Here is a 19860-nt window from a genome sequence, read left to right on the forward strand (position 1 = left end):
GCAGCTCCCTGGGGCCTGCAGCCAACCACAGCCCTGCTGGCCTCACAAACCACCATCTGCTATAACATTGAGTCAGTTCTTCCTACTGGACATTGGAAAGCTTTTGTTTTGACACCCATTGTTCATCCTAGATGGGAAATTGGTGAAATGGTTCAGAGTTCCATGCTTACAAAAGGGTTGATTGATACGTCAGATGACAAGCCTACTACATCCACTAAAGTACATGCGCCTTGGTGTTATACGCAAATCTGATACAATTAAGGTAGCTCCAACGGTTAGGATTGTTGCCACGCAAGTAAAACAAACATAATTGTTATATAGAACACTTTATTTGACATGTTAGAACAAGACATTACACCCAAAGAATGTATCCAGAAGAAACATCGAAATGACGCTCCTCAAAGAGGTCTTTGACATGTCGTTGACCTGTTGAGAGAGAACCTATTAGTTCAGTTATGGTCTGACAGGGTCTGAAAAGCATAACACAAGACCTACCTCTTTTCAAGTTGTCCTGATTCACACATTGTCCACTACAGGGGCCGCCAGAGGGACTACTGGCATCACAGATGACCACATCACAATGGACAAAGACCTAGGAATCAAAGATTTGATGGTGTCAGAAATTTAAAAGGGATGATTGCCACTCACAAAATTAACCTAAAGATTGTTGGGTGAACTTTGTTACCTGGCCACTCGGCTCAACCGCATCCTCGACGAAGGAAAACATATAGACCTCAAAGCGTTTGACGTGAGGGGGGAAGTGGACCCTGGCGTCAGCTACCACCGGGTGGAAGACCACACGGTACGGATCCTCCGGGTTCTCACAACTGCCAGTGTAGAGAGAGGGACTAAGTTAGGAACAAGAAAACACTGTAAACCCCAACCGCCTTGTGTACGAAGTCTTATGGTGGTGTCATGACTGTCCTGTGAGGATCAGATCAATTCACACCGTGTTGTAAATGATAGGAGAAGTGGGTTCCTTCTCCCCCTCCAGTATGAACTAATGTCTTTGTTAACAGGCTTTTCCCACCAAAACTCTTACCCCTCGGTCTTGAAAAACCCCCAACATATTTCATATACAATGTAAAGGCTCAAGACTTCCTACCTGTAGTGTGAGCACTTTTCTAGTTCGTATTTCCTTTTTAAAAATCAACATGACATTATTTTTCTATCTCTGACCAGTCTTATGTTAGAAATATTGTTCCAGTATTCACTTTTGAACATAGAGAAACTCCAAGAAAATGTGCCTAGTAAGTAGCCATGCCACAAGTGACATCAGAGAGCGGGCCAGACTGACAGAACTGTCCCCGGCGGCCAGAGTGCATAAAAGGATTGGTAACTGAAATTAACATTAGACCAGAAAACCGTGAGTCGCTAGCTACACGTTTGAAATGGTTAGGAACTTTCCTAAACGCACCTTCCTAAGGACGGCGAGCTGCAGCTCATGTCCAAAGTGGTCCGAAACCTGAATACCAACACGAGGGAGAATAAACACCCCTCAGGCAGACAGTCACTGGTACAGCCGATTAGCTGTTTGGAGCCAAGTACCTAGAAAAGCTAACTTCAGTGGGACCATTCTACTACTATATCCAAACCATCCTACTCTCATCACCCACTGAGGAATCAGCGACAGGGTTGATTAGCCCATCTTCCAGAATGAGTGAAAGGAAAATCCATCCTGAAGTTCCGTTCAAGACTAGTCATTGGAGCCACGGACAACTAACGACATTGTGACCTCAGGGAGCCAATCAGAGAGAAGACCCAACCACCTACCTTTCCACGGCGGCATCCCACATAAATACATTCATGCAAAAATGTAACAACGATAAGTGTCCCTTATGGAACCATGGGTGGGGGAGCCGTCATATTGTGTCAGTCCGCTAGGGACCTGTGTGTTTAGCTAGTAAATAAATTAAACCAATTTGTATAGTACTGAATCATAAGGCTGGGGTTCTTGCAGCTGCGAGGAGGATACGATGTAATGGTTAATAAGTTGACTTTAGCAATGTAATAGATTTCTACCGTCTAGAGTTTAAGTCGGGAGACGGTATCTTTAAAACCGTTTCCTCGGCACCCCAAATCCTAACACGATTCATTTAGAGTCGGGTAACAATTAAACAGTCCTCAGATAATTCAAGGTCACAACAGTAGTTTGTTGGTTTTAATTTCTGATCTTTTGGCCCATCAGACCTGGAAAAATCTGATTTAGTACATTTATTTAAAAACAGAAATTGGGCTGCCTATTTGAAAAAAAAATGCATTTCATTTGTCAAGGGAGGGTCATACTAGCAATGCCATAGCATTTCTCATCAACAATATTACTTTGTCTACTGCAAAGACTTTTATAGCTAGGTAAATGACGGATGTCAAATGTCTACGTCGTATGTCCAACATGTATATTCAATTACATTGACATGATCGCATTCTCATGTGGTGAGACGTCCCTCTAAATGATTCTTCAAATTCTAAATGATCCAGAATGGTCAGACTACAGGCGACCTGAATATTGATCAATTGACCGTGGTTTAACCAAAGTTGCCGAATAGACAGTCGGTATCATATTTTCAAAATAAGTACTTCATTTTAATTAAGAATTTCATGCAATGCGCCAGAGCAATTCTTCCGCTGTCGGAAAAATTGGTCACAAAATAAATTCTACACCCATGGCATCAGATTCACACGTGGAGGACTTAGTGAAGGGAGCAGCTCTACTATACAAAGTAACCTACGCATTGACAGTTAAGGCCTACTTGTCATTTGCATCTTTGGGAGGTTTATCATTTACTGTTTAACTGACAGATATTAGCAAAAAGGATTTGTGAAATCTGAAGACGTTACATTAAGAGACAAACGCCCACACCAGTACAAATCCACTTGAGCTGACAGACAAGAGCTTTCTCAGGATTTTACTCAACGATTTAAGCCAAGTATGATATAGTTGCAGCTGAAGTGACAAATCTGAACTGCCCATTTCGTGCACAGCCATGTGAATGTGGTGTCTTTTCCTATGATCTACAAAACATTTTCAGACCGTTTAAAACTGCTACCACCCCCACCAGGATTACATTTGATTTAATAAACCGCTGCAAAGTTACTCCCGTGACAGATGAGCCTTGTGTCCACATGGCCGCCGGAGCAAATTAAAATAGGGGGTGCCAAATTTAAAATTGCGTGATTTGATAGCATTTGGCAAACCCGATCCACCAAATAAATGGTTTTGACCAATAAAGTTGCTTCACTACACTGCTTGGTGTAACATGTATCCAGATACTGAAAAGGCACCCGCAAAATATAGTGTCATTTGCAGCGTGCATAATCACAGGCAAAGTCATTGTAGCCCATCTACCAAAGGTTGCAGTGTCCATTACAATGTAGGAAAAATAAGGCATCTTTCAATAGTTACCCAATTTAAATTCTTGAGAAAATTAGGCCAGCGGTGTCCATCTGTGGCAAAGTGCTCACCCAAATCAATGCTTATGACAAACCCAGCTGTGTCTGACATTTTAAATATGAACATTAGCTAGCTAAATAAGGTTAGCAAGATGCTGCTACACTTAACCGTGGTATTTGTTCATGTTTAGCAACTCCCAATTAGCGCATTCCTCTAGGACAGGAAATTCCATTGAAAGTGGCATCAACTTCTAGGGATCCTGTCAACTGATCCTATTCAGTTTCAAACATCAACTTCCATGCTGCACAGGCGTGTGAACCATCCATTATGTTAAGCGCATAACCGTTTTAAACACAAGAGGTCACTTGTGCCTGAATTCAACAAGTATTCAGTCAGTGTTAAGAGCAGTTGTATGAAACCAATTGGAAAGGCAAGCCAAGCTTGCCAGCCGCTCTCGATTTCCATTCGACTGACCAGCAGTTCGACAAAACACTGAACTGTAGCAAACCAAAAGGATAACATTGAGTAAAAAGGTGTAGGTAACGCCAACATAGTGTCTTAACCTTTCCACACGCGACTTCCAAATATCTTCAGTCGCCCCAGTGGGAGTTTATTTTATGCACGGGATGTCAGAATGCACTCACTGTTCCAAAATGTGGACAGTTAACCCGCGCTGACCTCAAACCAAGGCACACTACCTGCTAATTTTCTATAGGCCGTTTCAACTTCTAAGTTTGCCTCATTAATTCACAAAAGTAGCCCATTTCACTGTTGCAGACAATTTCTTTGAGAATTTGAATGAGCCAGACAAACTTTCCTTCAAGCATACAGACATTTGCACATCTAGTCAGAACAGGCCTTGCACAAACTTTCCCCCTGGCACATTTATTGCCTTGTGGCCACATTGCCTTCCTTACAAATAACTGGACATGCGTGCATTCCTATCAAAGTGCCTTATTTTCTGTGTAACGTCTCTACTGTAGCATACCGTGAGTATAATGTACTTGGCGTTTTATTCATGCATTCTGATTCTTGCCTAGATTGTAATGGACACGTGTGTAAAACACTTTTGAAGGTGATACCGAATATGAGCTAACGCCATACAATGCAGTCGGGTTATCACGTAAGCGTCTGTCAGACTCAACTGACGTATGGTGTTTAAGACACCTGGGATCTCGGAGTACCCGAGATGCTACGTGTGAAGCTACACGCCAGAATCTCCCATAAGTGTTCATTTGGGTGGAGATCTGGTGACAGACCGCATACGGCTCACATCGTTTTTAAGCTCAAACCATTGTGACCACTCATGACCTATGGATGGGGGCATAGCCACGGTAGCCAAAGTAAATGGCCTGCCAAGCATGATAGGTTGCTAATTACTCAGGAACCACACCTGTGGAATAACACTTGTTTAGGCCCAAAAACAACAAGTTACCCATTAATGATGAGATTCCACCGGGGTCGGGAGTCACGGTCCTCGTTGGGGGTGGCCCAGCAGTGGTCAAGCACCAGCGCTATCTTGGGGTCAGAGGACCTGGTCAGCTCCACCTCAAAGTGCAGAGGCTGTCTCAGGTACCTCACCACTGGATAGTCCTCCTCCTGGTGGAACGTGTTATACGAGGCGTCTGGAACACAGAACGAGACAACCGGTGGGCACAAAACAGCGAGGTACCATCTCAACTTGTCCATTAAGAAACACACGTTTATCATATCCTGTTGTGCCCCGATGAACCCCCCCGCACCAGAGGCTTCTGACAAATTCCCAAATCAGCTCCTCACCGTTACTCCGTAGCCACACCTGTAGATCTCAGAACGCAAGAGTAATATATCATAAGGCTTACATTTTTGGGAATGGTTTTGTAAAGGACACCTTCCAAGAATCTATATTCCAGATCATCAGGAGTGATTAGAATTTAGAGGCTAAGTTGAAATTCTGAATTTGTGCACGCTTACCCTGAGCGAGTCTCATTCTGACCATTTGTCGACCAGTCCCAGTCTCGGCAAAACTGACCACATAGTAGCAGGAAACCTTTAACCTAAAAAGAGGGATGTAGGCAACTTCAATAGGGGAAACTTCAAGCAGTGGAGTGGACACACTGGTAGTAGAGGCACATTTTCCCTATATACAAAGTTAAAGTTGTGAGCAATTGGTGAAGAAAAAACCTATAAAATCTAACAGCTACAATTGTGATGCGTAATGCACTTACTGATATTCCTCCTCTGAAGACGTCGTGCCATTCAGCTTCACCTCAAGTTCATCTGGCAAGGAGATTTCGTTCTCATACAGCATGACATTGTTGATAAACTATGTAGTAGAGGGGAATTGACTTATTACAGCCCGCAGAAGCAAGCAGTCCGTAAATACACAGTACCCATCACCTCAGGGTAATAGTCATTTTACCTTCCTGGTGGTGCCACAGGAGTTGACAGTGAAGTGGAAGTAGGCGAAGCGATCGTTGCTGTAGGTGGGACCACAGGCGGGGTCGCTCAGGGTCAGCTGACCGGGGTTCAGACTGGGAGCAGACTCCACCTTGACCGCCAGCGCAGTCATCGTTCCGTTAGAGAAACACTCTTGGGGGTGGGGGAGCAAAAGACAGGTTCTGTATTTGTTACACTTCATTGAGCACAGTAGAACCAATGGCATAGCACCAAAAGTGCAAACCATGCCCATCTGGCACTACTATTAGACTCACAGTATTTGAAAGGAACCCAGGTTTGGTAACCATGTCAAACGACTATTTATCGGAAGTAATTGTTTGAGAACCAACCAGTCAGCGTTTTGAGGAAGCTGCAAGCCAGGGAAAAGTATTTGATGGTCATGTTGTTGTAAGGATTCAACAGAGCCACATCCAGTCTGCTCCTGACAGAGGACGGGTGAACCGACTGGGAACCAATGGGAGAGTTCAGTAGTCCAATATTGTATGCATGTATACAGGGTAAGGAAAGCGAGGCTAGCTGCTGCAATTTAGGTTAACATGTTTTGGGAGAGCATCGTACCTCAAACACTGCGTCCGGCGAAGAGAAGGGCAACGTGATGGTGAAGTCTGCGTCGCCCTCTGTTAAATACTGTTGAGCAAGCTCATGGTTAAGCAGCCGCTTGCCAACCAAGACCACGAAAAAGGGATCTTGGTTCCTGTAGTCCACAGTGATGTGAAAGTTCTCCTGATCACAGTTGCCAGTGACTGAGGGTGGCACTACAAGGACAAACAGGGTTGTGTTCATTAAGCACAAAAAAACAGTTATGTACTACTTGAACTTGTCCAAGGAGAAAACCTTGTTTTCAGAATAAACACGATCCTGGCAAACCAGGAACAGGACACTGGGTCCAAATACTCTAAAGCTTATTATCTTTGTAGAGAGACCGCATAGGAAAAACCTACAGTATGCCTAGTTGGGCTTTCACTGCAATCATTAACGAGAGGAAGCCATTCAACAGTAGTTTGGCGTAGTCCAGAGACATACCAATGTCCAGCAGTACAGCGTCCACAACGGCAGAGTGAGAGAAAGGAGCGTACTCTGGAAAGACGACCAGGCCGTAGATCAGCTGAAGAGTGAAGGTTGTGACACCTTGTTCCGCCCTTCTCTGTAATGAAGTTAAAAGCATTGGTCAATTGATAGCATTATTTTTGTAACAGAACTCTATTCAACATCAAGTGACAAGTACATATGGGGACTATTAAAACAAACTATATACTTGAAGTAATGTTGCCCTCATTCCTCTAAATCAAGCACTACTGGCAAGTGAATGCACACACCAAAATAATGGGAACACTTGAGTAAATGAGGGATACAAAGTACATTTGCGCCATTATTTATATTTTGTTGGTGGCCCACTTATTAGGGCATGTACAAATCACTGCGTGTGGCTTTGCATTTAACAGAAACACACCTCCTTAAAGACCACCGGGTCTGAGAAGGGCACCTCCATCCTGAAGCTCTTCAAGGTGTTGTCCAGGGATCTCTGCTCCTGAACATTGAAGCCTCTGGCGTTGCACTCTGCAACAGTTAGCACCATGGTGGGAAAGGTGATGTTCAGCAGCTCCACATCAAGGTTGAAGGTCCCCAACTCAAGCACAAACACTGCCTGCTCAGGAACTGTGTCTAAGGGCGTGTCTGTTCATTGGCAAACAAAGGAAAACATTTTGAAATGCGCTACAATTGAAGTCGAAAATTAACATTTGTTATTGCCTCCCCGTTTCAGTACATTTTCTAATGTTTTGTGCCTAATGAACAACCCAGGCATCCCAAATTACCATAGGCACTATTTAACTAAACCAGACTCACAGTTGCAAACTTGTGGAGGCCTGGCCATCGGAGGTGTTGTGATAGGGAAGAGGACTTTGTAGCTGGTGTCCTCGTGTGCGACCTCCTCGATCCACAGCAACTCAAGCATGGGCTCAATGGTGTAAGTGACAAAGTACTGGTCATCCTGAATATGGCTCTGTAAAGGGAGACGAGTGATGCATTCAGGCTGTAATACACAATTGGAGTGCAAAAACAGCTAAATGTTCCTTACAAGCCAGAATGTTACTCTACCGGTTATCTGTGTGGTTTGTCCTTCAGCCGCTCGTAATTTAAGACAACATATCGGTTTACCCGACCTTAGAGAGCTGGTAGGCATATGGTTGTCAACTTGCATTTCCGGCGGTGTGTATTTTCAAAGCAACCGACACGCAAAGTAAACACTTGCACAATGTAAACAGTAGCCGAGTGTAACCGAACGTTGTTTGCATTCAGTTGAGTGGCAAAGCTACCGGCTCCCTAAAAAGTCAGGTAAACAATACTTTAGTGTGGATATTTGGTCTCAAATTTCAAGCGGCTGAAGGACAAACTGCAAAGACACGCGGTAGAGTATGTTTAAGTGTCATTTTATGCAACATTCACACGATTTTGCAATCCAATGTGTCAGGCTGTATACACACCCAACAATCCATTGTATATTAGCCTGATTAAGCAGACAATTGCTCAATAACAAACATTTTACACAAGACAACGTTTCTAGGAGTTTACCCATGAGAGATGGCAAAGGGTTACTGCAAAGCACTGTCAACTGCTGCAGTACAAAGGGCTCTTCAAATAAGATTTGATTTAGAAATTAAACAGGAACATTTTACTCATCCAACGCTGACCTTGAAATAGCCGCCAACCGCCCCCACCGGAATTTCAACAATAATATGAGCCTCTGTGACTAAAACCGAGTAGTTTCTGGCAGCCATTTCCTCAGTGTCCAGCCTCTTAGCGTCAATTCCCATGTACACCTCCAACATGGTGAAGGCATCAGAGGAGAAAAGTGGGTCTATGTGCTTGGGCATGTACCAGGTGATCACTTCTGGAGTAAAGGCCACTGCCCCTGCAGTGAAACAAGAAACCAAGTACACATCATAACAGAACATTTTGCAACTGAAAACAAATCAAAGTCTTGTCTGGAGCCAATTAAGAACTGGGTTCATAGGATCTTAATTTGCCAAGTTAGTCCATTATTTCACACTCAACCTGGTGTTGGACAAACAGCCGTGGCATCTACTCGAGTAACCAGCCACTTCTGCTCAAAGAAGGTTGAGGTTGAGAGCACCTGTTCAGGGGGCAACCTGTTCAGGGGGCAACCACACCAGGGCCGTGTTCAGTAGGGCACACCGTATTAACAATATGATTCAGAGTTCAGGTAGGGCCACCGTTTCCAAATTTTTGCTCTACTGAACATGACCCAGTTCATGGAGGAAGTGGAGAAAGTCAGCTTACATTCTGGAGGTATGTCTCCTCTGCATTATGAGGGCTTCTTAACACCAGCCGTGTGGGAGTGTTGGCTATTGCATAGCCCTTTCTTTGGACCTCATCCACACTCATGACCTTCTTGCTAGGACTAAAGACGACTGCTGTCATTTTTTATCCTGAAGCAACAGCCTGTCTCAGGAACTGGAAACAGGAATTAAACAAATTGTCAACAAATGCACATTTTGTTTAGCGCCATCTTGTAGTGAAATTACAGAAATTGAAATATGGCTACCTCATCTCCTCTCCGGAAGTTGCCGCTCCTTGCTTTCGGGCCTCCAGTGGGCAGTTCAGGGACGGTTTGGATGTCTGGAAGAGTCCTTCTGACAGACACCTAGAGAAGAAAGGCCATTATTCCCTATGCATTTTCACCCTCCCATACAATATGAAATCAAGGGCCAGTTCTCAATCTGTCCACTCGCCTCCTTAAATTAAGGAGTATTGAATTGAGAGAGTCAAGAACCTCTACGTTGTGTCACAGAAGCAGAAGAAATGAAACACTGGACAGTTGTAGCTCTAGACAGATCATTTATACAGGCAGTACGACAAGCTCGACTGTAAACATGTCCTTTGGGGCATGCTCTGCTCACTTGCCTCCATGTAGTTGCGGTCGCACAGAATCTCTCGGGAGGTCCAGGGGGTGTAGCTACAGGTTTTGCCCACTCTATACACAGGGTCTTCAGTCATGTGGTTTCCTGGCAGCCTGAACTGCATGACCAAGCTGAACATCTTATCATCCTAAAATGAAGGGGGAAGGAAAAAGAATTTAAGGCTTTAATTATTTTATAGCAGAACACAAATAATTCAGTTGACCTTCATGACCTATAGACTGTGGCAAAATTGCCTATATGAATGCAGCTGCCACTGTATTGAAGCCACACTACAGGAGAAGAGCTCAGTAGTACACATCACTGCAGTCTATCAGAAAGTTGGCTGGCCCTCTGAAAGCCCGCCATAAACTTCTGCTGTACCTTACGGCTTCGTTAACTTAGAGGTAAGAGATAGCAGACCCAGGGGTGGTAAAACTGCTTAAATGTTTCTGGCACCATACTTCTAATTACCTCCATGCTCTAAAATGGTATGAATTAGCAACTCAGGCTTATTGAGGACCTTTTTACTGAAGAATGCGTTTGTTTTCAATGATTACATTTTTCATCTAGTGATGCAAATAGACTTGTATCTTTGTGTATACAGGGCTCATCTGTAAAAGAGCCTGGTCTCAGCATGACTCCATGTCAAAGGTTAAATAAAATGACGTTGCTACATTATGGGTTGCAAATGCAGTGACACTGAAAGGCAAACTGTCCATTTGAAGTTCAAGCAAACACTACAGTGCTTAGGGTTACCATGTTTTGGGAAAAGCAGTTTTGAAGAAAAAAAAAAGGCATTCCCCATGGGGTCAAATTTAAAGCTGAATCCACACTGAGTAGCAAGGCCAGGCGTCAGGTTTATGATTTGTGTGTCATCTGGAAGGGATGGAGATTGTGTGAACACAATAGTTGACAAACAATATCAATCTATGATTTATGAAAGGAGAATCAGAAGAGACAAACTCACTGAAGACAGCATCAACCTCTTTAAAAAGAGGAGCGACACTCAGACGAATAACGTTACCAAGGCATTCAGCGTTGAGGTCATCTGGAATGGGAAAGGTTAGTTAAAAACCAAAAGATATATAAATATAGTCAAACGCTAAGTGCTTGAACTTGCAGGGTGCAAAATGCATACTTATAGAAGGTTTCTGTTGTGCTTGTATGCCCACAGCTGCCAACAATAGGCAAAACAACCTGTAAGGCATTTCACAAATTATTATGATTGATTAAAAGGAGGAAGAGCACAACTCAAATGTTTGCGTCACATAAGACTCTTCTAGGCCTGCTACTACTTACCCTGAGCTAAGGAAAGGAACCATTGTAGAACAGAATTGTTTTGATAAAATACACAGCTACAGAATCTAATATTTGACCCAAGGTGTGCAGCCTACAGTCCAGGGTATTCAACTTTTACCCTATGACAAAGGCTTCCCACACTCAGTCACCTGAACCCCAAAGGGCTGCACATTTTCTTTTTATTCCCCTAGCCCTACAAAGCTGATTCAAATAATCAACTAATCATCAAGCTTTGTTAATGTGAATCAGCTGTGTAGTGTTAGGACAAAAACCAAAATGCACACCAAGTTTGGGAAACGCTCCCCTGCCCTACGAGCCTGCTGGTTTTCTGTTCTAACTGATAATGACTTGCACCCACCTGGTGTCCCAGGTCTAGATCAGTCCCAGATGACAGGAGAACAATGAAGAAATGCAGTGGAACTGGCTTTGAGACCCAGAGGTGAGTTTGAGGGCTATAGCTGTTCCTGCTCCTCACATGTCACTGTTTGCCACTGGCGTAATTGAATGAGGGGTTATGCTGGATGTAACCGGTGTGAAATGGCTAGCTAGTTTGGGGGTAGTGCACTGATAGCGGTTCAATCGGTGACGTCACTCGCTCTGAGACCTTGAAGTAGTTGTTCCCCTTACTCTGCAAGGGCCGTGGCTTTTGTGGAGCGATGGGTAACTGTTGTATATGTGTGCAAAGGGTCACTGGTTCGGGACAGAAGTAAAACTGTTACACGGGCACCATTTAATTTGTCATCGATCTCTAGACCAGATGTCCCCCCCCTACCTTTTCATTACGCAGACATAAGCAGAGTTGACACCATCGAGGTGCCGATGTTTACTTTCGACACTAGTTATTTTTCTCCAGTTTCGTCCGACAAACAGACTGTAGTGGTAAAATAAAACGGGATAGATTTTTTTATGAAGTCCTAAGCATCACTCCAGTCAAAACAATCTCTGCGAACGTTCGATTCCAATATATGTAGTTCTGTCTATGGAATACATACAAAAATGTCGTTAAAAAAATAGATATGAGAGAGAATAAAGTAGATGTCACACGTCAAAATGTTGATTTATTACCCTATGTCCTGCTGACGTGTGCATGCCCATATTTGGGCCTCCGGTCAGGACATCCTGGTGGTTTGGGGGGCGGGGTTTAGGAAGTGACCATGTGTTTGGGCATCCTGTTCCTGGTTCTCACGGCTTAGAGTATGAAAAGAGTTTTATGATGTTTTTGAAGTTGTCATGATGTTTGATGTCTAGTGTCCTGTTTGGAACGGTGGGGGGAATGAACATTTCAAAGAGTAAGGCCCCCCCTATTTTATTGCCCTCCGGGTTGTTGTCTATGAAACACGAATGTCCTGGGGTATTGGGCTTTGCAGACGCCTTATAAAGCCCCAGAACAATACATGCTTAAGACTGTACATGATAACTCCCCGGAATATTAAACAAAAATGACACCTACGCCAATTTTCGGTATGTTATGCTCGGCTTGTCATGAACCCAGTGACCAAAGCATTGAGGAAGTTCTGTGTGAAGCTCCAGAATGTTTTAAAGGATTTTTGGGTACGAGTGAGGGACATATGTCGTACATATTCCAGCCGGAGGATTCTACGGTAAAGATATTCAACGCCATTGGCCCCAAACCCCTTTATCAGGCAAAACCTGGGAGTTTTTCTCCTGCTCTGGGGATGAGAGAATGGCTAAAGATCAGGCTGGCGCTCTGTAAAATTGAACAGGCCCTGAGTGGTACAAATGTGCCAGGATATGCGTTGGAAGAACAGGTCTGCGGCCGCAGTGATCTGAAGGCCCTAAGAATCGCTTCAATGGCCTATAGCCTTGACACCAAAGTGACAATTTTAGCCTGTGAACTTTATGATGGTGCTAATGCTACAAAGTCTGTCAATTCTCCTGTATCTTCCAGAGCATGCAAAGATGTAAACTTTTTTATTCCTGTGTTTAGTTTTAAATGGTTGGATTATCCGATTTTCATAACACTTATGAATAAGCTGGACAGTCTTTTCCAAAATCGTGAACAATTACGGCGCTGGCCGCGGCTGTCCTTGAGACATAGCCAGGACCTAAAGGACCGACGGATTATCTACCCCTGGAGTGAAAACTTACGGAGTTTTGATGGACCTTGCAAGAGAGCCAGGCAGTTTGATGGTGAATTGGACACTGATAATGGTGGTTGGCTACACCAGGCCCCAGGATCTGTAAGAAAGGCATCGTAAAGACCTTAATTATGAACGGCTATAAAATGTATGTACTAAATATTTTGAATGAAATAAAGATGTTTTTAAAAGCAGAATCTCACCACGTCATGAACTCTCTCGTTTGTTCACTCTTAGCGCAGTCTGTCCCTGAGAAAAAAGAAAAAAAAAGCCATGTGCGTGCGTGTGAGGTAGTGGATGTGTGTGTGTTTCAAAACAAAGAAAAAGCGGCGGGGTGTGTGTTCAAAAAAAAAAAAAAAAAAAGCCCTTGAGGCTGCGCTCAAGGCTCTCTCTCTCTCTCTCTCTCTCTATGCAGGGGGCGTTTGAAACCAAGGTTTACAATATACGTCAAAACAGAGGCCTACCCCCAAACAAAAAGGTTGTCTGTGTCTAAGGATACTTACGCATCATTAACAGCCTTTCAAAACCTAATTTAGCTCACCCCCCAGAGGATGTAGGGTCTAAAAAGTCAAACAGCCCAGCGATGTCTAGACCGACCCCCAGGGCTTGAAACGGACATAGGGGGGTTATTTCCCGGAGGTTGTAGAATATCATAAAGGTTAATAATGTCTCGACACCCCAATCCCGTTGTTTGAACCAAATACCTTAGGAGTCAAATATACCGGATATAGCCCGAAAAACGTCACCATAATGCCCAGTAAACTCATTCCGTACTTTCTCTAGTTAGGGGCACAACAGCTATTGACAACCGGTCCACTGTTAGCCTCGTTTTAGCTCAGCTACAAACCTACCCGACATCAGCCCCAGAATAGTTATCGGACTGACCCGTTAAAAAGATCCTCTGGGAAAACCTCCTAATGGATCTTTCTGAAGGTGAGTTCTTGAAATAAATATATATATATATATGCGTTATATTAGATTTGGCTGTTGTGGAATTGTTTGAACATTGTGTATGTTATAGCAATATTAAACCTGCGTTAGGGCCAGTATTCTTAACCTGTTTGGGCTGCAGGGACAGTATTGAGTAGCCAGATAAAAGGTGCCCATTTCAAACGGCCTCGTACTCAATTCTTGCTCGTACAATATGCATATTATTATTACTATTGGATAGAAAACACTCTCTAGTTTCTAAAACCGTTTGAATTATATCTGTGAGTCAAACAGAACTCATTTGGCACAAACTTCCTGACCAGGAAGTGGAAAGTCTGAAACCGAGGCTCTGTTCTACTTCTTGCCTATACATGGGCATGATACGTATTAGTATACGTGCACTTCATACACCTTCCCCTGGATGTCAAGAGGCGGTGAGAAAAGAAATTTAGTGTTTATCTTGGTCTGACTTGGATTTGCCTTCTGTTTAGACTTGGGACTTGGATTTGCCTTCTGTTTAGCTGCCGTTATAGGCGACTAATATCTCCGGCTTTGATTTTATTTGATACATGTGACCATATCATCGTAAAGTATGTTTTTAAAATAAAATAAAATAAAATAAAATTAGAATAAAAGCATTGTTCTATTCTCAGTCTAGTCCACATTGGGCCGCATCTGTCATTACGTCAGGCTGAATGTGGCTGATTGCATGCTGTACTGAACTGAGGACAAGTGAACAGCAGAATCACATGTTGAGCCGATACATCGACATGATGATTGAGACATTGCCTGGTCTCCATGGAGCCATTAGCTCTGCCCACTATGTGGAGAGAGAGAGAAAGAGAACGAGGGAGGGAGGGATGGGAGGGAGAGAGAGAGAGAAAGGGAGATAGAAGGGAATGAACGAAGGAGGGAAAGGCATATTATGGGAAACTGGGGAGAGGGGAGAAGAAGTAGGAAGCAGTAGACAAGACGAGAGGGTAAAGGGGGATACATTGGGTGAGGCGAGGGGAGAAGGAAGTCTTGGGCCAGAGAAGGGAGGAGAGGGAGATACAGAGAGGGTGAGACGTGTGGGAGAATCAGAAGCAGGCCAGGCAAATCTGACCTAGTGTACAGAAGGTGTGTGTGCGGATTGTACAATTTGTGCAATCTGACTGAGTGAAAAGGAAACGGGTGCAATAAGTGCACGCATCGGTCAAAGCCGTGTTCCTAATCGCAGTTGACACACAGACTTGTATTGCTGAGAAAGGGGCCATCATTTTATGAGTTGAAGAAAACTGAAGGAGACATTGGTCATGGAGACATTGGAATTACAGTGGTGCAAGTTGTCTAATAAGTTATATTTTTAACTTAGAATTTTTTTAATTAGGCCTACTGTTAATTGTACAGTTGAAGTTGGAAGGGTTAGGGTTAGGGTTTACATACACTTAGGTTGGAGTCATTAAAACTTGTTTTTCAACCACTTTACAAATTTCTTGTTAACAAACTATAGTTTTGGCAAGTCGGTTAGGACATCTACTGTGTGCATGACACAAGTAATTTTTCCAACAATTGTTGACAGACAGATTATTTCACTGTATCACAATTCCAGTGGGTCAGCAGTTTACATACACTAAGTTGACTGTGCCTTTAACTTCTTATGGCTGCAAGGCAAAGTGTTGAGTAGCCAGTGAAATCGTGCCCATTTCAAACGGCCTCCTACTCAAATCTTGCTCGTACAATATGAATATTATTATTCTTTTTGGATAGAAAACACTTTCTAGTTTCTAAAACAGTTGGAATTATTTCTCTGAGTGAAACAGAAGTCCTTCTGCAGCACTTTTCCTGACCAGGAAGTGAAATGTCAGAAATCGATGCTCTTTTCAACTTGATGCCTATACATGGTCTTGACACTTAGGAGTCTGCTGACACTCTATACGCCTTCCTATTGGTGTAAAGAGGATGTCAGAGAAGAAATTTTTGTGCTCATCTTGTTCTGTGGTGGAAAAAAACCTATTTCTTTGACGTGACCGTCCACTTCCGGTACTCTGAAGGAAGTGGGATTGACTTCTGTTTTGCCTTCGTAACGAACGGCTAACATCTCCGGCTCGAATTTTTTTTGATACATGTGACCATATCATCGTAATGTATGTTTTTTCAATATAGTTTAATCAGATTATTGAAACTTTATTCGGGAGTTTTGCCGTGTTCCGTCCTCTGACTGTGTTTACGTTGGAGAAATTTATGCCATCGGCTAGTGCCAATGCTAATTGAAGAGGGAAATTTGCCATTCTGAATCGAAACAACGACTCATCTGGACAGAGGACACCTTCTTCAACATTCTGATGAAAGATCAGCAAAAGTAAGACCCATTTTATGATGTTATTTCATATATCTGTCGTGCATGTGAACTGGCCGTGGGCGCCCAATTGTGTCTGTCTATTGTAGCTACGCTAATATAGCGATACATTTTGTTTTCGCTGTAAAACATTTAATAAATCGGAAATATTGTTTGGAATCACAAGATGCCTGTCTTTCAATTGCTGCAGACTATGTATTTTTCAGAAATGTTTTATGATGAGTAATTAGCTATTTGACGTTGGTGTCTGTAAATATTATGGCTGCTTTCGGTGCAATTTCGGATTGTAGCTGAAATGTAAACTATGGTTTATACATGAAATATGCAAATTTTTCGAACAAAACATATGCTATACAATAAATATGTTGTCAGACTGTCATCTGATGAATTTGTTTCTTGGTTAGTGGCTATTTATATCTTTATTTGGTCGAATTTGTGATAGCACCTGATGGAGTAAGAAACTGATGGAGTTAGAAAAGTTGTGTCTTTTGCTAACGTGGTTAGCTAATAGATTTACATATTTTGTCTTCCCTGTAAAACATTTTAAAAATCGGACATGTTGGCTTGATTCACAAGATGTGCACCTTTCATCTGGTGTCTTGGACTTGTTAATGTGTGAAAGTTAAATATTTAAAAAAAATAGATTTCGCGCCCTGCACTTTGAGCTGGATGTTGTCATAAGTGTACCGGTGTCGGGCTGCCCCCGTAAAAGGTTAAACAGCTTGGAAAATTCCTGAAAATGATGTCATGGCTTTAGAAGCTTCTGATAGACTAATTGACATCATTTGAGTCAATTGGAGGTGTACCTGTGGATGTATTTCAAGGCCTACCTTCAAACTGGATGGTTATCCCAGATGATGTTGGGATCCAGAATGTCCTCCACCAGAACCCAACACCACTCCTCTGAGCCGTACCCCTCCCAGTCCACCAGGTCCTGGAGCCAACCCCCACAACATAGGGAGTCCAGTATGAATCTCACAGCATAGGTGGTACCTCCTTTGACATCCAGGGAGGGCGGAGGGGTGTCTTGGGGACAACATCAGCCAGGGGACCAGGAACCACTGTCCTGAGAAGGGAGACATGAAAAGAAGGTTAATACGGTAGTCACTTGGAAGATGTAACCTCTACGTTAACTCATTGACCCTCCGGAGAACCTTGAATGGCCCCACAAACCGTGGGCTCGGCTTCTTGCAGGGCAGGCAGAGTGGGAGATTCCTGGAAGAGAGCCAGACACGATCCCAAGGATGGAACACGGGAGTCTCACTGCTGTGGCAATCTGCCTGCTCCTTCTGACGGTGGACGGTGCGCTGGAGTCTCACGTGAGGGTCGCACCTGAACCCCTCATGCACCGCAGGACCCAGCCCTGGCTGAAAGCTCAGCCCTGGCTGAAAGCTCAGCCCTGGCTGAAAACCCAGCCCTGGCTGAAAACCCAGCCCGGTGGAGTAGTGATATAACGAATTCTGGGCGTACTCCGCCCAAGGAAGGAATAGGGCCCACTCACCCTTCCCGGTCCTGGCAGTGACTCCTCAGGAACCTCCCCAGCTCCTGGTTCATTCTCTCCACCTGCCTGTTAGACTGAGGCCTATACCCAGAAGTGAGGCTGACCGTGACCCCGAGCTTCTCCATAAAGGCTCTCCATACACTTGATGTGAATTGTGGCCCACGGTCAGAGACGATGTCCTCCGGAAGGCCATAATGCCGAAAGACCTGCTGGAATAGTGCCTCAGTGACCTGGAGAGTAGTAGGGAGACCAGAGAGAGGGATGAAATGACAGGATTTGGAAAATCTATCCACAACCACCAAAATTGAGGGGAGATCAGTGACAAAGTCAATGGATAGATGAGACCAGGGACGCTGAGACACGGGAAGGAGTTTCCCTGCTGGAGCGTGTCAGGGGGATTTGGTTTGAGCACATATGGAACAGGAGTTGACGTAGCGCATAACGTCCTGTGCCAAGGAAGGCCACCAATACTTCTCGGAGATAGATTGAGTAGTACAAGAAATACCTGGATGCCCAGGTCAAATGTTGTGTGCGCCCAGGTCAATGAAGTTCGCTGCGGCACCGGAAGCCACTAACACTGTTGAAACAGTACATGAGGGACAGTCAACTAGTGTGATTGACACCAAAAAGGGTTTGGCAGAAAGTGATGAAGAGGGGATACTCACACCTGCCCCAGGAGGTGGAAGATCATGTGATCATACCTTTGACTGTACATATGCCTTGAATCTATGCTATCGTGCCCAGAAACTTGCTCCTTTTACTCTGTCATGAACGTGCTAGGCGGAAAGGTCTTATAGCCTTTAGTCGTACCCTTATCCTACTTCTCCTCTGTTCTTCTGGTGATGTAGAGGTTAATCCAGGACCTGCAGTGCCTAGCTCCACTCCTACTCCCCAGGTGATCTCATTCATTGACTTCTGTAACCGTAAAAGCCTTGGTTTCATGCATGTTAACATTAGAAGCCTACTCCCTAAGTTTGCTTTATTCACTGCTTTAGCACATTCTGCCAACCCGGATGTCTTAACCGTGTCTGAATCCTCGCTTAGGAAAACCACCAAAAACCCTGAAATTTCCATCCCTAACTATAACATGTTCCGCCAAGAGAGAACTGCCAAACGGGGCGGCGTTGCAATCTACTGCAGAGGTAGCCTGCAGAGTTCTGTCTTACTATCCAGGTCTGTACCAAAACAATTTGAGCTTCTACTTCTAAAAATTCACCTTTCCAGAAACAAGTTTCTCACCGTTGCCGCTTGCTATAGACCACCCTCTGCCCCCAGCTGTGCTCTGGACACCATATGTGAATTGATTGCCCCCCATCTATCTTCTGAGCTCGTGCTGCTAAGTGACCTAAACTGGGACATGCTTAACACCCCTGCCATCCTACAATCTAAGCTTGATGCCCTTAATCTCACACAAATTATCAATGAACCTACCAGGTACAACCCCAAATCCGTAAACACGGGCACCCTCATAGATATCATCCTAACTAACTCGCCCTCCAAATACACCTCTGCTGTCTTCAACCAAGATCTCAGCGATCACTGCCTCATTGCCTGCATCCGTAATGGGTCTGCGGTCAAACGACCACCCCTCATCACTGTCAAACGCTCCCTAAAACACATCAGCGAACAGGCCTTATTAATCGACCTGGCTTGGGTATCCTGGAATGACATTGACCTCATCCCGTCAGTAGAGGATGCCTGGTTATTCTTTATATTCTTTAAATAAGCATGCCCCATTCAAACAATTTAGAACCAGGAATAGATATAGCCCTTGGTTCACTCCAGACCTGTCTGCCCTTGACCAGCACAAAAACATCATGTGGCGTTCTGCATTAGCATCGAATAGCCCCCGTGATATGCAACTTTTCAGGGAAGTTAGGAACCAATATACACAGGCAGTTAGGAAATCTAAGGCTAGCTTTATCAAACAGAAATTTGCATCC

General features: G+C 44.0%; 1 protein-coding gene across 1 annotated transcript; it reads right to left on the reverse strand.

Moving 5' to 3' along the window:
- Positions 1-352: 352 nt before the first annotated feature.
- Positions 353-18042, reverse strand: LOC120019232. The gene is made up of 17 exons (XM_038962554.1): positions 17918-18042; positions 17410-17482; positions 9751-9898; positions 9396-9480; positions 8885-8979; positions 8521-8741; positions 7676-7832; positions 7281-7504; positions 6854-6974; positions 6389-6585; positions 6160-6274; positions 5793-5962; positions 5599-5696; positions 5345-5427; positions 4827-5016; positions 686-827; positions 353-592 (listed from the first exon to the last, which is right to left on the reverse strand). Exons 1-17 carry the CDS (start codon positions 18040-18042, stop codon positions 353-355), a joined length of 2484 nt encoding a protein of 827 aa, XP_038818482.1.
- Between the last annotated feature and the right edge of the window lie 1818 nt (positions 18043-19860).

This window comes from Salvelinus namaycush, chromosome 24 (assembly GCF_016432855.1).
Source record: "Salvelinus namaycush isolate Seneca chromosome 24, SaNama_1.0, whole genome shotgun sequence".
NCBI lineage: Eukaryota > Metazoa > Chordata > Actinopteri > Salmoniformes > Salmonidae > Salvelinus > Salvelinus namaycush.

Coding starts and splice junctions, on each gene's coding strand:
- LOC120019232 (XM_038962554.1), bottom strand. CDS start 18,042: ATGGAGAAGCTCGGGGTCACGGTCAGCCTCACTTCTGGGTATAGGCCT. Junction 9,899..17,409: donor CTCCCTGGATGTCAAAGGAG/GTACCACCTATG, acceptor CCTTCATTTTAG/GATGATAAGATGTTCAGCTT. Junction 5,428..5,598: donor TCTTCAGAGGAGGAATATCA/GTAAGTGCATTA, acceptor CCCTCTTTTTAG/GTTAAAGGTTTCCTGCTACT.